The sequence below is a fragment of the Dryobates pubescens genome, chromosome 17 (assembly GCF_014839835.1).
Source record: "Dryobates pubescens isolate bDryPub1 chromosome 17, bDryPub1.pri, whole genome shotgun sequence".
In the NCBI taxonomy this organism is placed as follows: domain Eukaryota; kingdom Metazoa; phylum Chordata; class Aves; order Piciformes; family Picidae; genus Dryobates; species Dryobates pubescens.
In genome coordinates, this window is record NC_071628.1 from 18,899,687 (window position 1) to 18,918,633 (window position 18,947).

Below are 18,947 nucleotides of genomic sequence, written 5' to 3' on the forward strand. Positions count from 1 at the left end.
AAATAGTCTTAAACTTTTGGTAAATTCTTATTTAGAACTAAAGTGTCCTTAATTTGATTAAGATTCATTCACTTGCAAAGTGAATTAAGATGAGTTTAAATTAATCCATTTCAGTTTTGTTTGAGCATTTCTATGTTGGATTCTTATGTGCTGTATCTAATTTACTTCATAAAGTAATTTGACTTATTTTTGTGAGTATTGTCATGTAGGTGAGCATTTGATTTGCTTTCCTGTAGCACATATACTTGCATTACCAAACTATGGGAAGAAACAAGAACAAAGAAATAAAAGTAACCGAGCACATATACTAAATCTTGTGAACTGCTTTTTGATTCCGTTTCATGTAAAATACTTAGGAAGAATTGAGTTTTAAAACTAAAAAAATATTTAATACATTTCACATGGTTTCTGTTCCTCAGCCTGCTCTGTCACTTTTCTTCTGCACATTGTGGGCAAGCTGAAATGACTTAGTTCTCAGGAAGTGATTGTTGGCATCCATGTAATGAAATTTACTATGGTATGTCTCCATTCTGGAATCTTAGATTCCATTATGTTTTAAACTGGCAGTGTCTCATAGCAGATTAACAAAAAGCCCCTTAATATCTTTCTGCAAGTGGCAAATAAGCATATGGTGAAGGAATGATGCTTCTGAAGGATAATGCCAGATATTGGAGAGGTGTCTTGAATGCAGAAGTTGCAGATTATTCTTGGGATCTCCTTCTCCAAGACTGTTTTAACATTTAACTAGAAATACCTTTACAATACTTGAAATGAACCACCCAACCTGGCATCTAGTACATATCCACTGTTTGTAACAAAAAAAATTATTTATAATTTCAGGAATAACAAATTATGAGGAATATTCCTTAATCCAGGAGAGCATAGAAGAGAAGAAAGAGGAGAGTACAGGAACACTTAAGAAAGATAGGACATTGTTGCGTGATGAAAGAAAAATGGAAAAACTGAAGGCAAAGCTTCATACAGATGATGACTGTGAGTGTATTGCAGGATATTTCTTCAGTTAATATCTTCCCGCAGCATGGTTCAAGAAAACTATACTGGGGTGCAGCACTTGTAGATCCTCCAGTGTGTCTCAGTTGATCCCTACTGGTATTTTGCATTCTTTTATATAAAATGTTGTCTGCTACTGAATAATTTTAATTCTGAAAATGGACAAGCTGTTGCCTGTAGCAATGAGATAGCAGGTCTTTTCACGTGGGTTTTTTGTTAGTTTTTTGATAGGGTGGTTGTAACTGAAGTGTGAAAGGTCATTTCTGTAATGACCATTTTCTCCCCTTCATTGAAGCTGGACAGTTAAATATTGATGCCTACTGAAAGCAGTTTTGGTTTTGAAAGTATAAATTTCAAGTGTAAATGGAAAGTGACAATGTCTAAAGTCATGAAAACCATTTTTTCTGGTTTAAATTAAAGCACTGAGATTGACTGTGACTGTCAGGAAAACATTTTAAAATTGTTTTCAGGGATAAGGAAAGTGAGCAGAACAATTGGTTTTAGGGAGAACTGTGGTGAACTTCTAAGTAATTTTTGCAATTAAGTTTTAAAGATGTAAATTTAGTATGGAAATGTTGCTATAGTTACTTCTTCAACAATATTGAGTGTGCTGCTGTAGTAAATTCTTGCTTCTCAGCTGTTCTCATTTGTAGCAAACTTCAACACTGGCTAGAAACAGAAATGAAGGCAGCATTTTTTTTCACTTTTATTGTCAGTTTCCCCCTCCAGTGGAAATGCCAATTATCACATAATTTTCACAACAACTTTTAACACTGACAATGCTGTGTGTTTAACAGTGCTCATGTCTGTGGTTCTTTTGCAGTGAATTGGCTAGATCATAGCCGAACGTTTAGAGAGCAAGGCGTTGACGAGAATGAAACTCTACTGTTGAGACGGAAGTTCTTTTATTCAGACCAGAATGTAGATTCAAGAGATCCTGTTCAGCTTAACTTGCTTTATGTTCAGGTACAGTATATGGACCAGGAATGGAAGTTCTACCTTGTCTAAGGGAAGCTGTGTTGGTTAAGTAGAAGTTTTTTTGTTACTGAAACATCTTCTAGAATTCCTTTTCTGTATTTCAAAAATGTGTTATATTTTTGTCTGTTCCTGCAAGAACATGTGATAGTGCAGAGGCTTCACTGATTCTTTTTAATCAAATACTTTCAACCCAACAATGGATACTCCACCAAAAATTAGTGCTTATTAATCCTTGTCCTGATTTCCTTAAAATTCATGACTGTCTTAAGTTTTTTTGATTCTTCTTTTTAGTTCTTCACCTCATCCTCTTCTCTAGGTGATACATTCTCTGTAATATGGAATCTCAGGTCAGTCGTCCACCCAATTTTTCACTTCTCATCTTTCTCTTCCACCTATCAGTGAGAGAGCTGCTTCTGCACTCTTTCCAGTCTTTAGCCCAGACAGGACGGAGGGCAGGCTTCCTGTTCTTAATGGACCTTGTCATGTAACATGGTGGGAGTCCACCTAGGCAGGTTCTCAGACTGTTAGAGGTACTATACATACCTTAGCAAGGCTTATAGTTTTATTCAGAAGACAATGTGTAACTGAATGCTCCAGTGTAGCTGTCACTAATGCAGTCTGAAAGTCAGGCTTTTAAACTCTGTTACAGTTGTGGTTTTTTAAAAAATTAAAAACCAACATTGAAATGGAATGTTCAGTTGTTGTACTTGCAGATGGTTCAAATAGAATTGCTCTAAATTATGTTTTAAAATTCTGAGGCAAAAGATAAAGATGGCATCGCTTATAAGACTGCATTACATTTATCAGGTATTTAGAGGACCGTGTCCCATGGAGCCGTTCTCTTGCCTTTTAGATATTTCTTCAAGCTACTGTTAAGACAGTCTGTGTTGATTCTGCCTTGTCATTGTTTTCTCCATGGATAGATAAGCTTTCTATTGCCATAGCAATAAAATTCCTCATCTTCTATGACCACTAAATTTAAACAAAAGGAAAGAAAATGCTGTTTGCTTTCTTCTGTTGCCATTTTTGTTGTGGTAATATGTTTTTTACTTACTTAGGCAGAACATTTTTCATGCTGTTACAAAGTATTGTGATAAAAGCTTTTGCATGCAAGTGTGCTCACACATATGTATTTCTGTATGCGTACGTACAGATAAGCATGTGTATGTACATGAGTTGTATGTACAGCAGGAAATGGGTGTCAGGTCCGCTTTTTAATGCAAGTTATTACAGTCAAGGTATCAATAAGTCTCCATAGATAGTCACCTGAAAAATAATCTAGCTCTTTGTTTGTCATAGCTGTATCCAGAATGGAATAAAGCATTCAGACTGAAAAGCATGGTGCTGGATTCTTTGGCCATGTTCAAGCTTTCAAGGAATTTTGGAGGTGCAGTAGTTATTTTGGATGTCTCTGACGTGTCTTTGCTTATCTCCTGTAGGCTCGTGATGACATTCTGAATGGTTCCCATCCTGTCTCCTTTGAGAAGGCCTGTGAATTTGGAGGCTTTCAAGCACAGATCCAGTTTGGACCTCATGTAGAACACAAACACAAACCTGGATTTTTAGAGTAAACACTTCTTACTTCTAAATTTGGGTTGTCACAGACTAAATGTGTTTTCAGCAAGTAGAGGCAATCAGATTCACAATGTTTTCTACAGCATTCTCCCTCTGTAGGGAGCTGGATTTCACAAATTAGCCTTAGACCTTTGACAGTGGCTTATCAGGCAGCACTGGGCACCATCTCCCCCCAGGCTGCTAGTTAAGTGTGCAGCTGGGTTTCCCAATCACCTGATAGTGTGGGAGAACTGGATTTTGTTTTGCCTTAGTCGTCTACTTCTGCCTGCCTTTAGTAATGCCACATGTGAAAAAAGTGTGCACCAATGAATGTCAGAGATGTTTGATTTGCTGGGAGGGTACATAAATAGCAAGATACTTTGTCATTTGAATAAAGTTAATATTGCTATGTGTAGAGCTTAAATTTTCCAAACTTTTTAGTGGCATTAATCAGTTCAAATTCACCCTCTCATGGCATTGCATGAATGGAGGTCTAGAATTGTGCTCATTGTTTCAGTTGTGGGCAGGAGTCCTGATTACAGGTAGTTCATCCTTTGACCTTTATTGTGATACTTGCATTACTATCAGCTGGGTAAGTTGATTGAAATTTAGTTGTCTCATTTTTCTGCCCATTTTGATTTTTGGATTGGTTTTCCTGCAGTGGAATTACACAAGCAACAGAGTTTGAGGAAAGGAATGTAGGAAGGTAAAAGAAAGCTATTTACTGGACAACCCATCAAGCCTTACCTACATTTGAGACTCATAAATACCTTAATGGCATGCACAAATAATGGGTGCATATTTGGTTTCAGTCCTACTCCACTGGTGAACGCTCAGTGCTGACTCTTATAGACCCTTTGTGAGCCTGAGTCTGGGGTTTACTGTATCTTAGGGAATCACTTTATAATGGTGGCATGCTTTGGAATATGCAATGCTGCAGTCTTGATTGTTTGAAACATTTTATCTTTGAAAGATTTCCCTGAAGTAGCAGTTCAGTTATGTAAACACACCACATGAACAGATGTCCCCAAGTTCCAATTAATAATCAGCTTTTCTTTGTCCTGTGTGTCTGCTACTGACTGGCCCATGAACCTTTCCTCATGGGGACTCAGTGTAATAGCTTCTGTGGACTTCTGGTTCTTACTCCTTAGAACTGTGACCAGTTATGCAACACTTCTTCTGGGATTTGTCCATTGTCTACTTATTCTTCCCTTTTCGATCCATTCACTCAAGAGTACTCCTGCAGCAAACTATTAGGATATTACCTTATGACAGGCTAATTTGTAGTGGTAACAATTTCAAGAGTTAGGTGTTCCAACAGTGGGGGTGAGTTAAATTTTTTTAAGCAATAAATCCTCACAAACTTAACCAGCATTTTTTCCAAATTGCTGTGCAGAATTCAGGTGCTTATTTTTCCCTTGAGTTTTTTAGATGTTATAATTGGTCTGATTTGTATAAAGATATATTTATTTTATTTATTTATTTTTAAATGTTACGCTTCCATATAATAACTGTGTTTTATGGTGAACTGAAGCTGCAGGCTGGATGATATTTTTGCTTTGTATGCAGCACTGGAGAATTTGAAGTCGATCACAGAATGAAGTTGTCAAAGTGCATAATCTTTTTGTTTGTTTTAAACCTAAGAGAAATGAAAGGTCTGAATAACTGAGCTGTACATTAGAAGGAGAATGTTACTCCACTGGAGATCATCTGGAACCAGAATCCCAAAATTAAGGACCTTGGTTTTTTTCTGCAGGAAATTTTCTTTTAAATGGGCTTTTTATTAAGATCAAGCCTTGCAGGACACTGTGTAGCAGTTGCTTGCTCCCCTGGTGTATAATCGGTTTCGTAAAATTAAGTTTCTGATCTCTTTTTTTCGCCGCTCTGTAAAAGAGCCTGCTCCGTAACCCTAACTGCCTAGTCATTGCCTTCTAATTTCAATCTGCATGTTTATAGTTAACTGTTTGCATTTGGCTGTATACAGCCTTCATGACAGCCTTTTGGTGAAACTTCATTCTTTTGTTTTGTGAGCCTAAACAAGCCAAGTGTTCCTGACTCATTGTAAACACTATGCATAAATAGTGTAGATCAATGCTGACTTTATTATTTTTCCCTGAAAATGCTCCAGATGAGTTTTACTTTCTTGAAAAAGGCTGAGCTTTTTAAAGTTTTCATCTATGTCCTGCTTTTTGGTTGATGAACTTTGATCCTTCTCAAGTATGAAAGTAGTTATGTTTTATGTAAACTGTATGGTGGAGCTCAATATGTGAAATACATTTGAGAGATGTCCCTTCACTCACAACTGAAATCTTAATATGCTACAGATTCCCTGCAGAAGGATCTGGCCTAATGGATGGTGTCCTTGCCCATGACAAAGGGGTTGGAACTAGATGATCATTAAGGTCTCTTCCAATCCAAACCATACTATTAATCTGTCAGCCCATACAGAAAATGGTTTGTAGCAAAATAGTGTTAGTGTTTCGCAGCGTTATTTCAGTGTGGTTTGCCATGTCCACAACATGTTTATGCAGAGGGAGCTTTTGTGCTTTTTATTTTTTTGTCATCGATGAATTATTCTTGGCACAAGTTAAAATTATTGCCTGCATCTTGTTAACACATTGGTATCAGTTGTTGGAATGTCCTTGAAGCTCATGCCAAAGTAAATTGTGAAAGCTCTTGAACTATCCAATTGCAAATAGTTGTTCTTCATGCCCTCCCTCGTACAGCATTGCACCTACAGAGGTACACTACGCTGTGTTTAAATGTGCTGAGAGAATATCTAATAAGGAATTCATACTATTCATATGCAGATAGGAAGGGAGCAGCTAAAACTGCCCACCTCTGCTTTTTATTCCCTGCTTGGTGAGCAGCCTGTTTTACTGTCTTGAGCTATCTTTTTCAAGAACAGGGCATATACCTTTGCACTAATGAAAAACCACCAATTTGTTGGCACTTGTGTATAATGGTTTTAAGAGCTGTAGACTAAGTGAGGTTAAATAAACACTGTTTGCTATTAGATATTTTTTTTTAAGCTGAGATCATTATCCATGTAATAATGTATAATTAACGATTAGAGAAGACTAATTGGTAATATTCTAGGAGGTTTTGCTAAATCCATCAAACAATGTGCTAAGTGAAACTATTTGCATTATGAAAAAAAACCTTGATTATAGATAGCACTGAAATAATTTCAGTTTATTTACTGCTAGCATTTTATCCTTTCAGTTCAAGTAAATGAAAAATAATGAAAGGTGATACAGATGAGGTCCTTAAAGATTCTTTCTGACTGAACTCTATCACTGAGGCTGAACTTCCTTAGTTAACATTGTATTCTGAGACCCTTAGTATGTGAGCCTTGCAGGGATTAGGACCAGTTATTTATGACTTTGTTTTCAAGACAGTGGCTGTTACTAGGTGTCCACTTAAATGGCTTTGCAGTTTTTCAGTGAAATATTTGTGTTCTAACATTTCTTGGGAGACACAGAGGAAGAACTTGGTCCCACATGTCAGTAAATCAGTGTTACTGGAAAATAATAGTAGTGTCTGAGTTCAGACATGGAGCTGGCACAAGCTTTGGGGTTCCCTTCTACCCCAGATTACAAGGAGTGCATTAGGATTTAGATGTTAACCCCTCTGAGCTGTTGAGAGACATCATATAGTTTAAGAATGGAAAGTTTGACAGCTATTACTTATTTTGATGACTTTTCAAAACATGAAGAGATACTACATGGGGATGTAACTAGAGTGTTTTTCTTAATTATGGAAGGTATCCTCATCCTTTTTAGCCAGAGTTTTATTTCATTGTGTAGTTATTTTCTGCCTGTTCCAGGAAGCTTGGGGGACCTAATGCAAAGCCTCCCTCTGCATGAAGGCTCCATTAACTATGGACTTTTTTGTTTCTTACTCTAGCCTTAAAGAATTCCTGCCTAAAGAATATACCAAACAAAGAGGGGCTGAAAAGAGAATATTTCAGGTAATTCTGAGGCTGCAAAACTTACTATAATTTCACTTCCTTTATAACAAAAATACAAGCTTTCACAGGTGCATACTCTCTATATACTTGAATTATATAACTAATAGTAAATCAAGTGTAAGGAATCTGACAGCATTTCTTTTCTTTCTTCAGCAGATTTTTTTTGTCCTGATCCTTTTTCTTCATTGATGATTATTCAGTGTACTTTGTTGAAGGGGAGAGAGTGAATATTTAGTATTCTTAGGACCTTTTTCTCAGTTGCATTGAAGTGTAAGGATGTGTATTTGTACTAAAATAGAAGCATGTTTAGGAAAACCAGTTTTAATTTCATGCCTTCTTTCTTTAGCTTCAAGAAACACGGAGTTCAGCTAGCTAGTACTTGAGTTCAGTAATATATGTGGGAAACACAATTGTAAGGCTGAAGCAATTGAATATGAAATGTATTCACAATGTTGGAAGTGCTCTCAGAGTTTGAGTGCTGCAGATCCATTCAATATCCATGCTACTAAATACAAGTTTGGCAATACAAGTTGAAAAATTCTCAGATCTACAGCTAAAATCAAGTCATCAGGTTTCTGGAATGACATACCAGTGATCTGTGAGCTCAGCTTGAGAGATGAGTTGAAGTGCAGGAACAGGTTGCATACTTTGCTGTCTCACTAGGTCTGTTCTATACGGAGCTTGTGGTGCTTCCTTGTAGATGAGTATGTCTGATACTTTTCTGTACACTTTCAGCTGATGGCAGTGGTGTTGCAGTTTAAGCAAAAAAAAAAAAAAAAATTTGTTCAGTTCTGAGTGCTATTAATAGACATGATTTTTGCCCATGTCAAATATGATCTATGAGAACTTTGAGTAATTTCTTATTACAGTAAATATAGTACATGAACAAGAAGTTGGTCTGTGAGGGCATTGATGCTGAGCAATGCAACAGCAGGATAGAATAAGCAAGTTGTTGGAGTGGTTTTTGGGTTTTGTTTGTTGGCTTTTTATTGTTGTAGTGGGGAAGGGGTTGTTGGGAGGTTGGTTTGTTTATTTTAAAAATCAGCTGTTTTCCTGAGTTACAAAATTACTTAGTTTGGCAGGTGCTTTTTGCCCAATATTCCATCTGCAATGGCTACACTTGGGCTCCTTGCTCTTTTGGGATCCTGGTTGTGTTGTCTGTACTAAATTTGACAGATATGATAAGTCTATGTCCTTGGAATGCATAAGGGGTTTGGAGTTGCAGTTGCTCCTACCTGTGCTCTGCCTTGGAACATTGTCAAGATGGTAACTTAAATTGGAATAGGGGTGTTTCCTATGTTCTTGTTGCTCCCCCTGCTGCTGTCAGTCAGCATGAAAAAGGTGGCCACCAACAGTTCAGAATAATGTAATGGTAAGATGAACTGTGAAAGGCAATCCCACAAACAGTATTTAAATATCAGGACACTACAACAGGAATTTTAGCAGAATGGTTTGGGGTAGAAGAGCAGATGATGAATTGATGTTTGAATACGTAGTAACAGTAGTTGACATTATTTAGAGGCAATGAAGTTTATTATTAAGTAAATTGATAAATAGTTATAATACACACCTACATGACTATGTCAGGATGAACTGTTGAGGAAAAAATCATTGCTTCTTCCTCACTAGTAGAATTCTTTTCATGAAACAAAAAATGTGGATAACAGGGCAACTGGCAAAAAAAAAATCAAACATGGGAAACATCTACAAGAGATTAGAAATGGTTGCTTACAAGGCATGAGGCTCTTGTGAATCAGCAGTTTTGGACACAAAGCAGGAATAAATAGTCTGTTCCTGGAAGCAAAATATGGGTGTTGGGATGTTTGATTGTCTTTAAAAAGCCAAGTAAAGTGATCTTAATTGTGTGCAACCAAATGGCATAAAATTGCAGCAATACCTACAATTTTAAGCTGTTTCAGAAGTGTCCTAAGTGTGCTTGATCTGAGGCAGTGATAGAATGGATCATGGTCAGATAGGAATGCTCCATTTGCCTGAGTTGGTTGTTTTGCAGTGTGAGGAATTATGAGGTAGACTCTTACTAACATTCCTAGCTAGTATTTTTTCAAATACTGTAATTGTAATGATAGAAACTAAACATCCTTCAACAGGTAAATCTATACCCTTTTGTTTGTTTCCAGAAAGCATTGTTTGTGCCCAAGTGATACTGAACTCTCATTACAGGAGCACAAAAACTGTGGTGAGATGACTGAAATAGAAGCCAAAGTGAAGTATGTGAAGCTTGCCCGATCCCTGCGGACCTACGGAGTGTCGTTTTTTCTGGTTAAGGTCAAGTAGTTTTTGGTTTGTGTGGCTGTACCTCAAATTCTACACTAAGCAAAAGAAAGAAGTTTTTCAACTGCTGCCTGAAAGCAGCATTTGGAAAAAAGTGTGAATTACTACATGGGACAGAACTATAATTTCAGTTTAGATTCTTGTCATATTGCTCCCAGAAAGAAAATTGAGTCTGTTATGATTTAATATCTGTGAAGTGACGTTTTTTCTTCTTTCTGTTGATCACCAAGAAAGTACTTTCTTCAGAAAAACATTCACAAATAACTCATAATTTGTTCCTGTTTAGAAGTTTAATGACAATAGGAATTGCATGCTGAAAAATGGCATCTGAAGAATAATTTCATCAGCTGCACAGGGCTGAAGGGTGAAATAGTTTGGTAACAACATACTGTTGTGAAAATGGGACTGAAGCATTAGTGCCTGAGTATTCAGTACTACTCATATAGAATGAAGAGGAGGCTGAACTTAGGCAAACATCTTCATTCTTGGGTTCCCACAGTTACAGTACAGGATCTTTGTAAGTACCTGATTACTGATATTTTGCCTTTTCATAAACTGCTTAGTCATCCACAAATTCTAGTGAAGCAGGTAGAAGGTGAAAATACAATAAAAAAAGTGCAGAGGTACACTTTGAAAGAATTACCTTGGCATCTTGCCTGCATTTAACGGAAAATGCCTTGTTAGTAGGCACCATTACTGGCAAAAGGAGTCCTAGCTCTCTAACAGAGCTGTTGAGCTAATCTGTGTATAGAAACAATACCAAAGTTATGGTGTGTAATTTTCAGTCACTAAAATATTAAAAACAAGAAGCATACACATTTAGAACAGTCCAGTGGGGATTTGTTGATGGAGTAGCTCCCCTGTGTGACAGAAGGTTAACATTTTTTTTTCTTTTTCCATTAATATCTTTTTAAAAGTCTATCAACTTACCTATTGTTTTAAATTGTCCTTTAAATTACATGCCAATTGCTTCCCTTTGTCAATATAGTCCATCATGCTTTTCCTTCTATGGGAAACTCCATTTGAATGAAAAACAATCTTTCACACCTTGTTATAGGAAAAAATGAAAGGCAAAAACAAGCTGGTTCCTCGTTTGCTGGGTGTCACCAAAGACTCAGTGATGCGTGTGGATGAGAAGACTAAGGAAGTGTTGCAGGAATGGCCACTAACAACTGTGAAACGCTGGGCTGCCTCACCTAAAAGCTTCACTCTGGTAATCTTTTTGTGTATATTCAGAGAAAGAGAGGTCTATGTGGCAAGGAGAATGGAAGATGGAGTTATATTCAGAACAGTTTTTGTACTGTAACTTGTTCTGCCCAAGTCAGTGGATCGGAAAAGTAATGAACTGGTCCTTAGTGCATTCTCTGCTTTGATGTTTCTAGACAGACCAGTTCTTCAAAGGTACTGTTGAAATCTTTTCCAAAAAACCACTCCTTGTGCCTAGCCACTAAAACAGTTAAGAGAGCATCATTATTCACATCTGCTTAAACCCTTATGCTGCTTGCCTTTCATGATGCGCTTTGTGACCTGAAAGATATGAACATAAAAAAGAGGGAGAGTTCATTAATGCATTTGATAATTATGGACTTAAAGAACTATCCTGAATGTGATGTTTTGTTAATTATTTGGTTCACAAGAGACCACTGCAACAAAAAGTTTTGGATCTGAAAAGGTTGTTTAAACTGGTTGTTTAAACTGGTTGTTTAAACTGGTTGTTTAAACTGGTAGAGCAAGAGGCAGTGGCTAGAAAATATATTCACTTTAATCATGTTCATCTCATTTCTAAATGCACAGTGATTATGCTTTAGAATGTCCAAAGATCTCTCAATCCTTCAGAGACTGAGTCTGATGAAGGCAGACTAAGCTGGGGGCAGGAGTTGATCTGCTGTAGGGTAGAGAGGCTCTGCAGAGGCACCTTGACAGGCTGGACAGATGGGCAGAATCCAACGGCATGAGATTTAACACATGCAAGTGCCGGGTTCTGCATATTAGCCACAACAACCCCATGCAGTGCTACAGGCTGGGGTCAGAGTGGCTGGAGAGCAGCCAGGTAGAGAGGGACCTGGGGGTACTGGTCGATGGTAGGCTGAACATGAGCCTGCAGTATGCCTGCCCAGGCAGCCAAGAGGGCCAATGGCATCTTGGCCTGCATCAAGAACAGTGTGGCCAGCAGGAGCAGGGAGGTCATTGTGCCCCTGTACACTGCACTGGTTAGGCCACACCTCGAATACTGTGTCCAGTTCTGGGCCCCTCAGTTTAGGAAGGATGTTGACTTGCTGGAACGAGTCCAGAGAAGGGCAACGAAGTTGGTGAGGGGTTTGGAAGACAAGCCCTATGAGGAGAGGCTGAGGGAGCTGGGATTGCTTAGCCTGGAGAAGAGGAGACTCAGGGGTGACCTTATTGCTCTCTACAACTCTCTGAAGGGAGGTTGTAGACAGGTGGATGTTGGTCTCTTCTCCCAGGCAGCCAGTACCAGAACAAGACGACACAGTCTTAGGCTGTGCCAGGGGAGGTTTAGGTTGGATGTTAGGAAGAAGTTCCGTACAGAGAGAGTGTTTGCCCATTGGAATGGGCTGCCCAGGGAGGTGGTGAGTCACCATCATTGGAGGTGTTCAGGAGGAGACTTGATAGGGTGCTTGGTGCCATGGTTTGGTTGTTTAGGTGGGTTGGATTGGTTGATGGGTTGGACATGATGATCTTGAAGGTCTCTTCCAACCTGGTCTGGTCTAGTCTATTCTATCTCTCTTGGTGCTCTAGCATTTCTACTGATGAGACCTCCACAATTAAGCTGCAATAAAAAGTGTCCTTCACCTTTCCACATATATACTGGTTTAGAATCTTGGAGCAGTTTCATTTACTGATGTAATAAAATACCTGTACAATCATTTGTAAAATATGAATTCTCTCACTTATATTTGGTATGTTTCTTCATTTATTTGCTTACTATTTTCAAAGAAGTTATGTTTTTGTTTCTCCCCATCTCCTATGTTCCTTCCACCAGGATTTTGGTGAATATCAGGAAAGCTATTACTCAGTGCAGACCACTGAAGGAGAACAGATCTCTCAGTTAATTGCAGGTTACATTGATATCATCCTAAAGAAGGTATAGTATTAAGATGACTTACTAAAAAAATCACTCTGCAGCAGTACAAAAGCTCAAATGTGTGCACACTACAGTTCCCTTTTTCTCATGAAGTCAGTATTATATTTTGTGTTTTGATGATATATATTTTTGCCTTTAAATAATTTGAGCTATTTCCATTTAACTTCAGCGAGGGCTTCTCAAAAGTATCAAAGCTATAAACTATAGCAGTAGTATGGGTCAAACTCAGTACAGCATGCTCAAGCTTTGTTTTTGAGCTGGAATTTGAACTGCTGACTGTGAGTATATATCAAGATAAGAATCCAAAGCTTCAGGTATAGATTTTGAGCTAGGAACCAAAGTGGCAAATCAGGTGGTAAGAAATGATCCCCCAGAAGCAGTGTTTAAAACTACATTAAGGGCTACAGAATAGTTGTCCAGCAGTTCTTGTATAGGTGCATCAAAGCCGAGGAAAAAAAAATAATTTATGTTGGTTTAAAACTACTGTGATCACTAAAGAAAAGAATTGAACTCAATTGTGCAATGACAGGGATAGAATCGGTGCTTGCGAAGATGCCAGACTGTCCTGAAACTTGGTTTTAAGGAGTGTGCCTTTCAGGAGAGAGGAGAGGCTGATTAGCATCTTCAGCATTCAAAATACAAGTAATAAGAGCAACAGTAAAAAATAGCAGTTTTGTTACCAAACCTGGAGCTGAATGGCCATACTATAGTACATTGTGTAGAGAAGTGAGGTGTTTCAAATAGCACTGGTTGCTCCTCGACAAATTCTTGCTTTATTAAGGTTTGACTGAACTACATCATTATTTGCTGTAATATATTTTAATAGCAACGGAACGACAGAAAGCCAAACAGCTCAGGAGAATTTATTGCCTTTGTCCCTGTGAACAATGTAGGATGTAACACCAGGCATTATGAAGTCAGAGATTGAGGAGGATTGCCAGAATTCATCAGAGCACAAGCCTTTTTCTCTGAAGCTGTCAGTCTCAAATTTAATAAATGTTAAATAAACTGCAGGTTTCTATAGATGGTTTAAAACACAATTCTAGCCCTTAAGCTTGAAAGTAGCTTTGCTCTCTAATGCCAAATGAAAGCAACCTCTCTGTCTTGATAGAATACAGATGTGCATATTTCTACTCCTTTTCAGTCCTTTGATTTTTATTTTTTTTTTACAATCTGCTGACACAGCTAGTTTTAAAGTGAATTAATTAGGAACAGGTTAAGTAATAAACACCCATGATGCTAAGAGAAGCATGCAGTTTCTGATTCTCAAGCCCACATTCTCTCTGTGATGCATGCTTCAGATTATGGTTTAGTGCTCTCAGTTACATAGTGTTAATTCTTGGTGCATTCTGGAGTGTTCTGTTTCATTTGCTCAGTTGTGGATTAGTGACTTGTTTTGTGTTGGTTGGTTGGTATTGTAACATATTGGTGCAACACTCCTTCCCCCCATGCATAAACTCAAACTACAGTATGAAGAAATTCTTTGGAGAAAGTTGGAGGGGGAGCTGTGTGTTTGGATGTGCATGAGGAGTTTCTGTTATCTCTGCACTTGCGTATTCAGACTACAATTCACATAACGAGGTGGAAAGCAGACAGTATCTTTGTGCTAGGTCACAAGCAGAAATAGGCTGTTTTTATAAAGCACTACTATTATCACTTGTGGTGGTTTCCTGTTGTTTATAGTGGTTTAGCCTTTCCTTTTTTCTATCTACCTCCCTTATACTGCTGTACAAAAACTGCCTCAAAAAGTCGGATATGCAGACTTTCCAGAAGTTTGAAGTAGCTATGATAAAATGGCTTGAGTACATTATTCAATTTCTCATCTTCACTATGTGTATGTATTTCCTAGCAGTAGGTAGCATCATATAGTAACATTTTAGGATGCTGAATGTTAATTGTAGCTGAATTCTAGTTATCTGAGACAGTCTGATATTTCTGACTTAGAAGAGAGTGTGAAAAGGGGTGGTGCATCTCCTGTCTATGCTGGCATTTGCTGTTGTTGCATATCACTTGGTCCTCAGAACATTAGTGTGTTTGGGGTTTTTTTTATGTGTGTGTGTGAGAAAAGGCAGTATCTCAGCACTTTCTTTATACCCTAGTTCAAAAAGGCACCAATAGGCTTTTTTTCCTTTATACGCTTAATCTGCCAGGGCTTAAAATCTGGCCTGTTAGCTGGTGAAGGGCACCCCTTTGGAAGGGGAGGTTATGTTGTCACACACTGCCGAAAAGCACGGTGTTTAGCATCAGATAAGACTGAAGATTTATCTGACTAGGTATCTGATTAATAGCAAGTAAATGTTTAACCTTTTTTTTCCCCATTCTAGAAACAAAGTAAAGATAGATTTGGGCTTGAAGGTGATGAGGAATCAACCATGTTGGAAGAATCTGTTTCACCTAAGAAGTGAGTGTATACAACAAGAGGAAATACTTTTTATTTAAGAGTGACACCTTTTAGCTGTGGTAGCTTTTTACAAATAATATTGTATTGTTACCACTGTTAAAAGAATTGTTTCCTACAGGGTATTTCAACAGAAGGAAATAGTGTGTGCAGGCAGGATTCTATCTTTGTTTGAGGGTTGAAGAGCAGATATTTGTCTCAAAATTATTGGTTAAGGCAACCAGCAGTGCATTTGTGGTAACTTGACCCTTGGACAAAGAAACTCAGACTATAATTCAGTAAAATGCTGATGGCGGGAGGAGGTAACGGTACAGACCTGAAAACGTCATATTAGATCTTTGAGTCTCATCCAGGCACCTAGGATTGACAAGGTTTTAGTTGCTTGTGTCTGCTGGGTCCATGGTTTCTAGTAAATTTGACTCCTGTCAGGTCAAATGTACCCTGTGTCATGAACAGATCTGGCAAACCCATCAGATGTATCACATGGGTAACAGTAAGATTTTGTACTGGTAGATCAGGCAGTGGTTCTGGTCACTAATACAGCAAAAAGCAAAACTGTGGAGCTGACCATACTCTTGAAGAGGAATATTAAATCTTTTCATGCAATGAAGGAATAGAAATAGGTTCGTGACATTATAAGCTGTAACAAGCCATTCAAGTCTCCTCATGGAGGTCTGAGGGTTGGCAGTGTCAGCAGTGTGTATGTGAAAAGTCTGTCTGATTTATTGTTAAACCTACAGTTTATGGGAAATAGACTTGTTAGATATTTAATGTGGACTTATGTGAAAATTCAGCTTTTGACAGATCACATATGTTCAGATGAGCTTTTTTTGGCATTGCCCTTTCCAAATCACTTCCAGAATATACTGTTGGCAAAGTACTGTGCAGAGAAGCCTGAAACTTGTAACAGATGAATGCAAGGTTTTTCACAATAGAAATCAAAATTTTCCCTAGCAGATTGTTGTTGTTAAAGCCAGAATTTCTGTTAATGCTTCTAGCTGTTAAAACTTGAACTGTATTTAAATATGAGCAGTATATCTGGCAAAGTGGTTTGTGACTATGCATGACAATAACTTTTATTACTCTTGGAAGTATCTTGCCTTCCAGTCCATTATCTGGTAAGATGCCAGATTATTAGCAAGTACTGTGCGTGCATGTGTGTATAAAGAGGGAAGTAAGAATACCAGTTTTTATCCCAAATGTAGGGATTGCTTGCAAGAGGCATCTCCATAGGGTTTATGCTTCTGTTTAGCACCCTATTATAGAACTGAAACAAAGCTATTGTTACTTCATAAGCCTGGTTCAGGTTCTGTCTGTCATACATCTTGAAGGGGCAAAACTGTTGTAGCACAGATACCAAAACTGCACATTGCCATGCTTGCTCATTAGTGCTATTAGTATTTGATCTGCTAAAACCCCCAGATTAATTTATTTTCTAGTATGTTAGAAAGGAAGAACATCCAACAGAACATGAGTTGCAGGTACTAATTCTCTCTGTGTTTGATTTGTCTTATTTTCTGTTTTGTTAGATCTACCATCTTGCAGCAGCAGTTTAACCGAACAGGGAAGGTGGAGCATGGCTCAGTGGCACTACCAGCTGTTATGCGTTCAGGGTCCAGTGGTCCAGAGACTTTCAACATTGGCATCATGCCTTCTCCCCAGCAACAAGTCACAATTGGTCAGATGCACAGAGGACATATGCCACCCCTTGTGAGAAACCCTCTTATATTTTACTTGAAGCTGGTTTTTTTTTGTTTTTGCATTTGAAACTTGTCTGTGCTGCAAGTAGTCAGGAACAGCACATAATAAGTGTTACTGAGCCAGGAGGAAGACAGTGAGTAGTGACTGCATGGCTGTCTTAGTGAGGTGTATGTTTTCAGCATCCCAGAAATATTTAGGGTACCATGTTTTGACTTATTTCCTCACTTTCTTTAAAGCTGGCTCTTCAAGCCTTCTCTTTCCTTCTAAGCAGTTTACTGCAGTTTAAGCAGGTTTAGGAAAAACAAAGGCTCAAAGACTGAGCAAAAGTAAGCACTTTTCAGAGAGAGGCTTACATTTAGCTTATTGCTAGCTCACCAATTTGGAACTTCTTAGCAGGCTTAAAGCTGATGCTGAGATTTCTGACTTAATGCAACAACTATCAAAAGCCCAAAACAAGCCACAGAGAATATAATCAATGCTCAAGATCAAGACACACTGCTAGAAGTGGAACTGTGCAAGTACAGAGGACTGTAAAATGGCACAGGCAGATTCAAGACTGTATGAGAGGAGTGTTAGAGAGCTTTTCTTTCTACGTTACACCAAGGAAAATCTCTCTGGAATGGTCTGGTATGTCTGTTGGATTGTTGTCACTGACTGTCTTGTCATGCATATGTAACGTCTTCTTGAATTGCCACTTGGAATGTAGCAGCCAGCCATTTCCTCATTTTGCCTTTCAGACCTCAGCTCAGCAGGCCTTGATGGGGACTATTAATACTAGCATGCATGCTGTTCAACAGGCACAAGCTGACCTCAGTGAAGTCGATAACCTACCACCTCTGGGGCAGGACATGGTGAGTTTTTCTAATCCCTTATAGAAACCGGATCTTAATACTTTATAGATCCTTTTAGTCATTGTCACTGGATCCTCAGTGTGCTCTCATTAGAGAATTCCTGTACAGTGTTCCACTTCACTCTAATCAGTCTTCTGGGAACAGATGCAGCAGGCTTCCTTGCATAACCATGTCTGGAATCCTATTTATTTCATGTGCATGTGAACAATTAAACACAAACTATGGGGAGTATTTGTGGTGGGAGTGATTGCCTCCTAGATACTTGAAAAATAAGAACAAAATACGATTCTGTCATTCCTTGATCCAGGTCAGAGCAAGAGCATAGATCAAGAGGCTGTTGCTTATGGGACACAGTCAATCAAGAGTGTTCAGCCTTCATGGATACACTGTTTATGCCACTTAAAGGGACAGCTATTGAAATGTGACAGCCATTCTGTAATGAAAGATTTGACAGAAGAAAATGCTTCCTTTCATATTTCACTTTAAAGATTTTGTTGTTGTCCATTGTTTCGGTTTTAAAGGTTCATGAAGGACCAAGAAATTTACATAACATCTCTTACCAAACTTCACTGCAGTCCTTAATTCTTGTTTTTGTTACTGCTCTTCAGGCATCAAGAGTATGGGTTCAGAACAAGGTTGATGAATCAAAACATGAAATACACTCTCAGGTTGATGCTATCACTGCAGGAACTGCCTCTGTTGTTAACCTTACAGCAGGTAACTTTCAAATGGAAGGATTTTCTTGCAGTCTCCTACTAATTTATCAGTCTAATTCAAGTAACATAGGAACAGAGTGTGGAACAACTGGTGAACGGGTTTTTTTTATAGTACTCCAGCAGCTAAGTTCATTGATGTGCATAACAAGCTTTCTGTCCCTCCCAACATGATTTTTGTATCCTCACTTTCTCTCTTACACTAAAGATATGACCACTGATGAGGTAAAATGTTGTTTATTTAAAAGAGTGGGATACAGTGTGTTTGCAAGGTTATTAGAAAGCAGCATATTGATCTGACAGTTGTTAGAGACAGATTACGTGTTTAGTGACTTTTTTTTTCTTCGGCAAATTAGAAGTTGGAGGAGTGGTG

General features: G+C 38.3%; 1 protein-coding gene across 3 annotated transcripts in view; it reads left to right on the top strand.

Annotated features, from left to right (window-relative positions):
• Positions 1 to 18,947, top strand: part of TLN2 (talin 2) — a 152,028-nt gene that overhangs the window by 65,264 nt on the left and 67,817 nt on the right. For all 3 annotated transcript variants that reach the window (XM_054169272.1, XM_054169274.1, XM_054169273.1), the window contains 11 exons: positions 841 to 993; positions 1,835 to 1,977; positions 3,429 to 3,556; positions 7,453 to 7,516; positions 9,698 to 9,802; positions 10,866 to 11,021; positions 12,810 to 12,911; positions 15,236 to 15,312; positions 16,839 to 17,019; positions 17,748 to 17,861; positions 18,470 to 18,578. In XM_054169272.1, the coding sequence (XP_054025247.1) occupies positions 841 to 993; positions 1,835 to 1,977; positions 3,429 to 3,556; positions 7,453 to 7,516; positions 9,698 to 9,802; positions 10,866 to 11,021; positions 12,810 to 12,911; positions 15,236 to 15,312; positions 16,839 to 17,019; positions 17,748 to 17,861; positions 18,470 to 18,578 (1,332 nt within the window). The remainder of the gene's footprint in view (positions 1 to 840; positions 994 to 1,834; positions 1,978 to 3,428; positions 3,557 to 7,452; positions 7,517 to 9,697; positions 9,803 to 10,865; positions 11,022 to 12,809; positions 12,912 to 15,235; positions 15,313 to 16,838; positions 17,020 to 17,747; positions 17,862 to 18,469; positions 18,579 to 18,947) is intronic.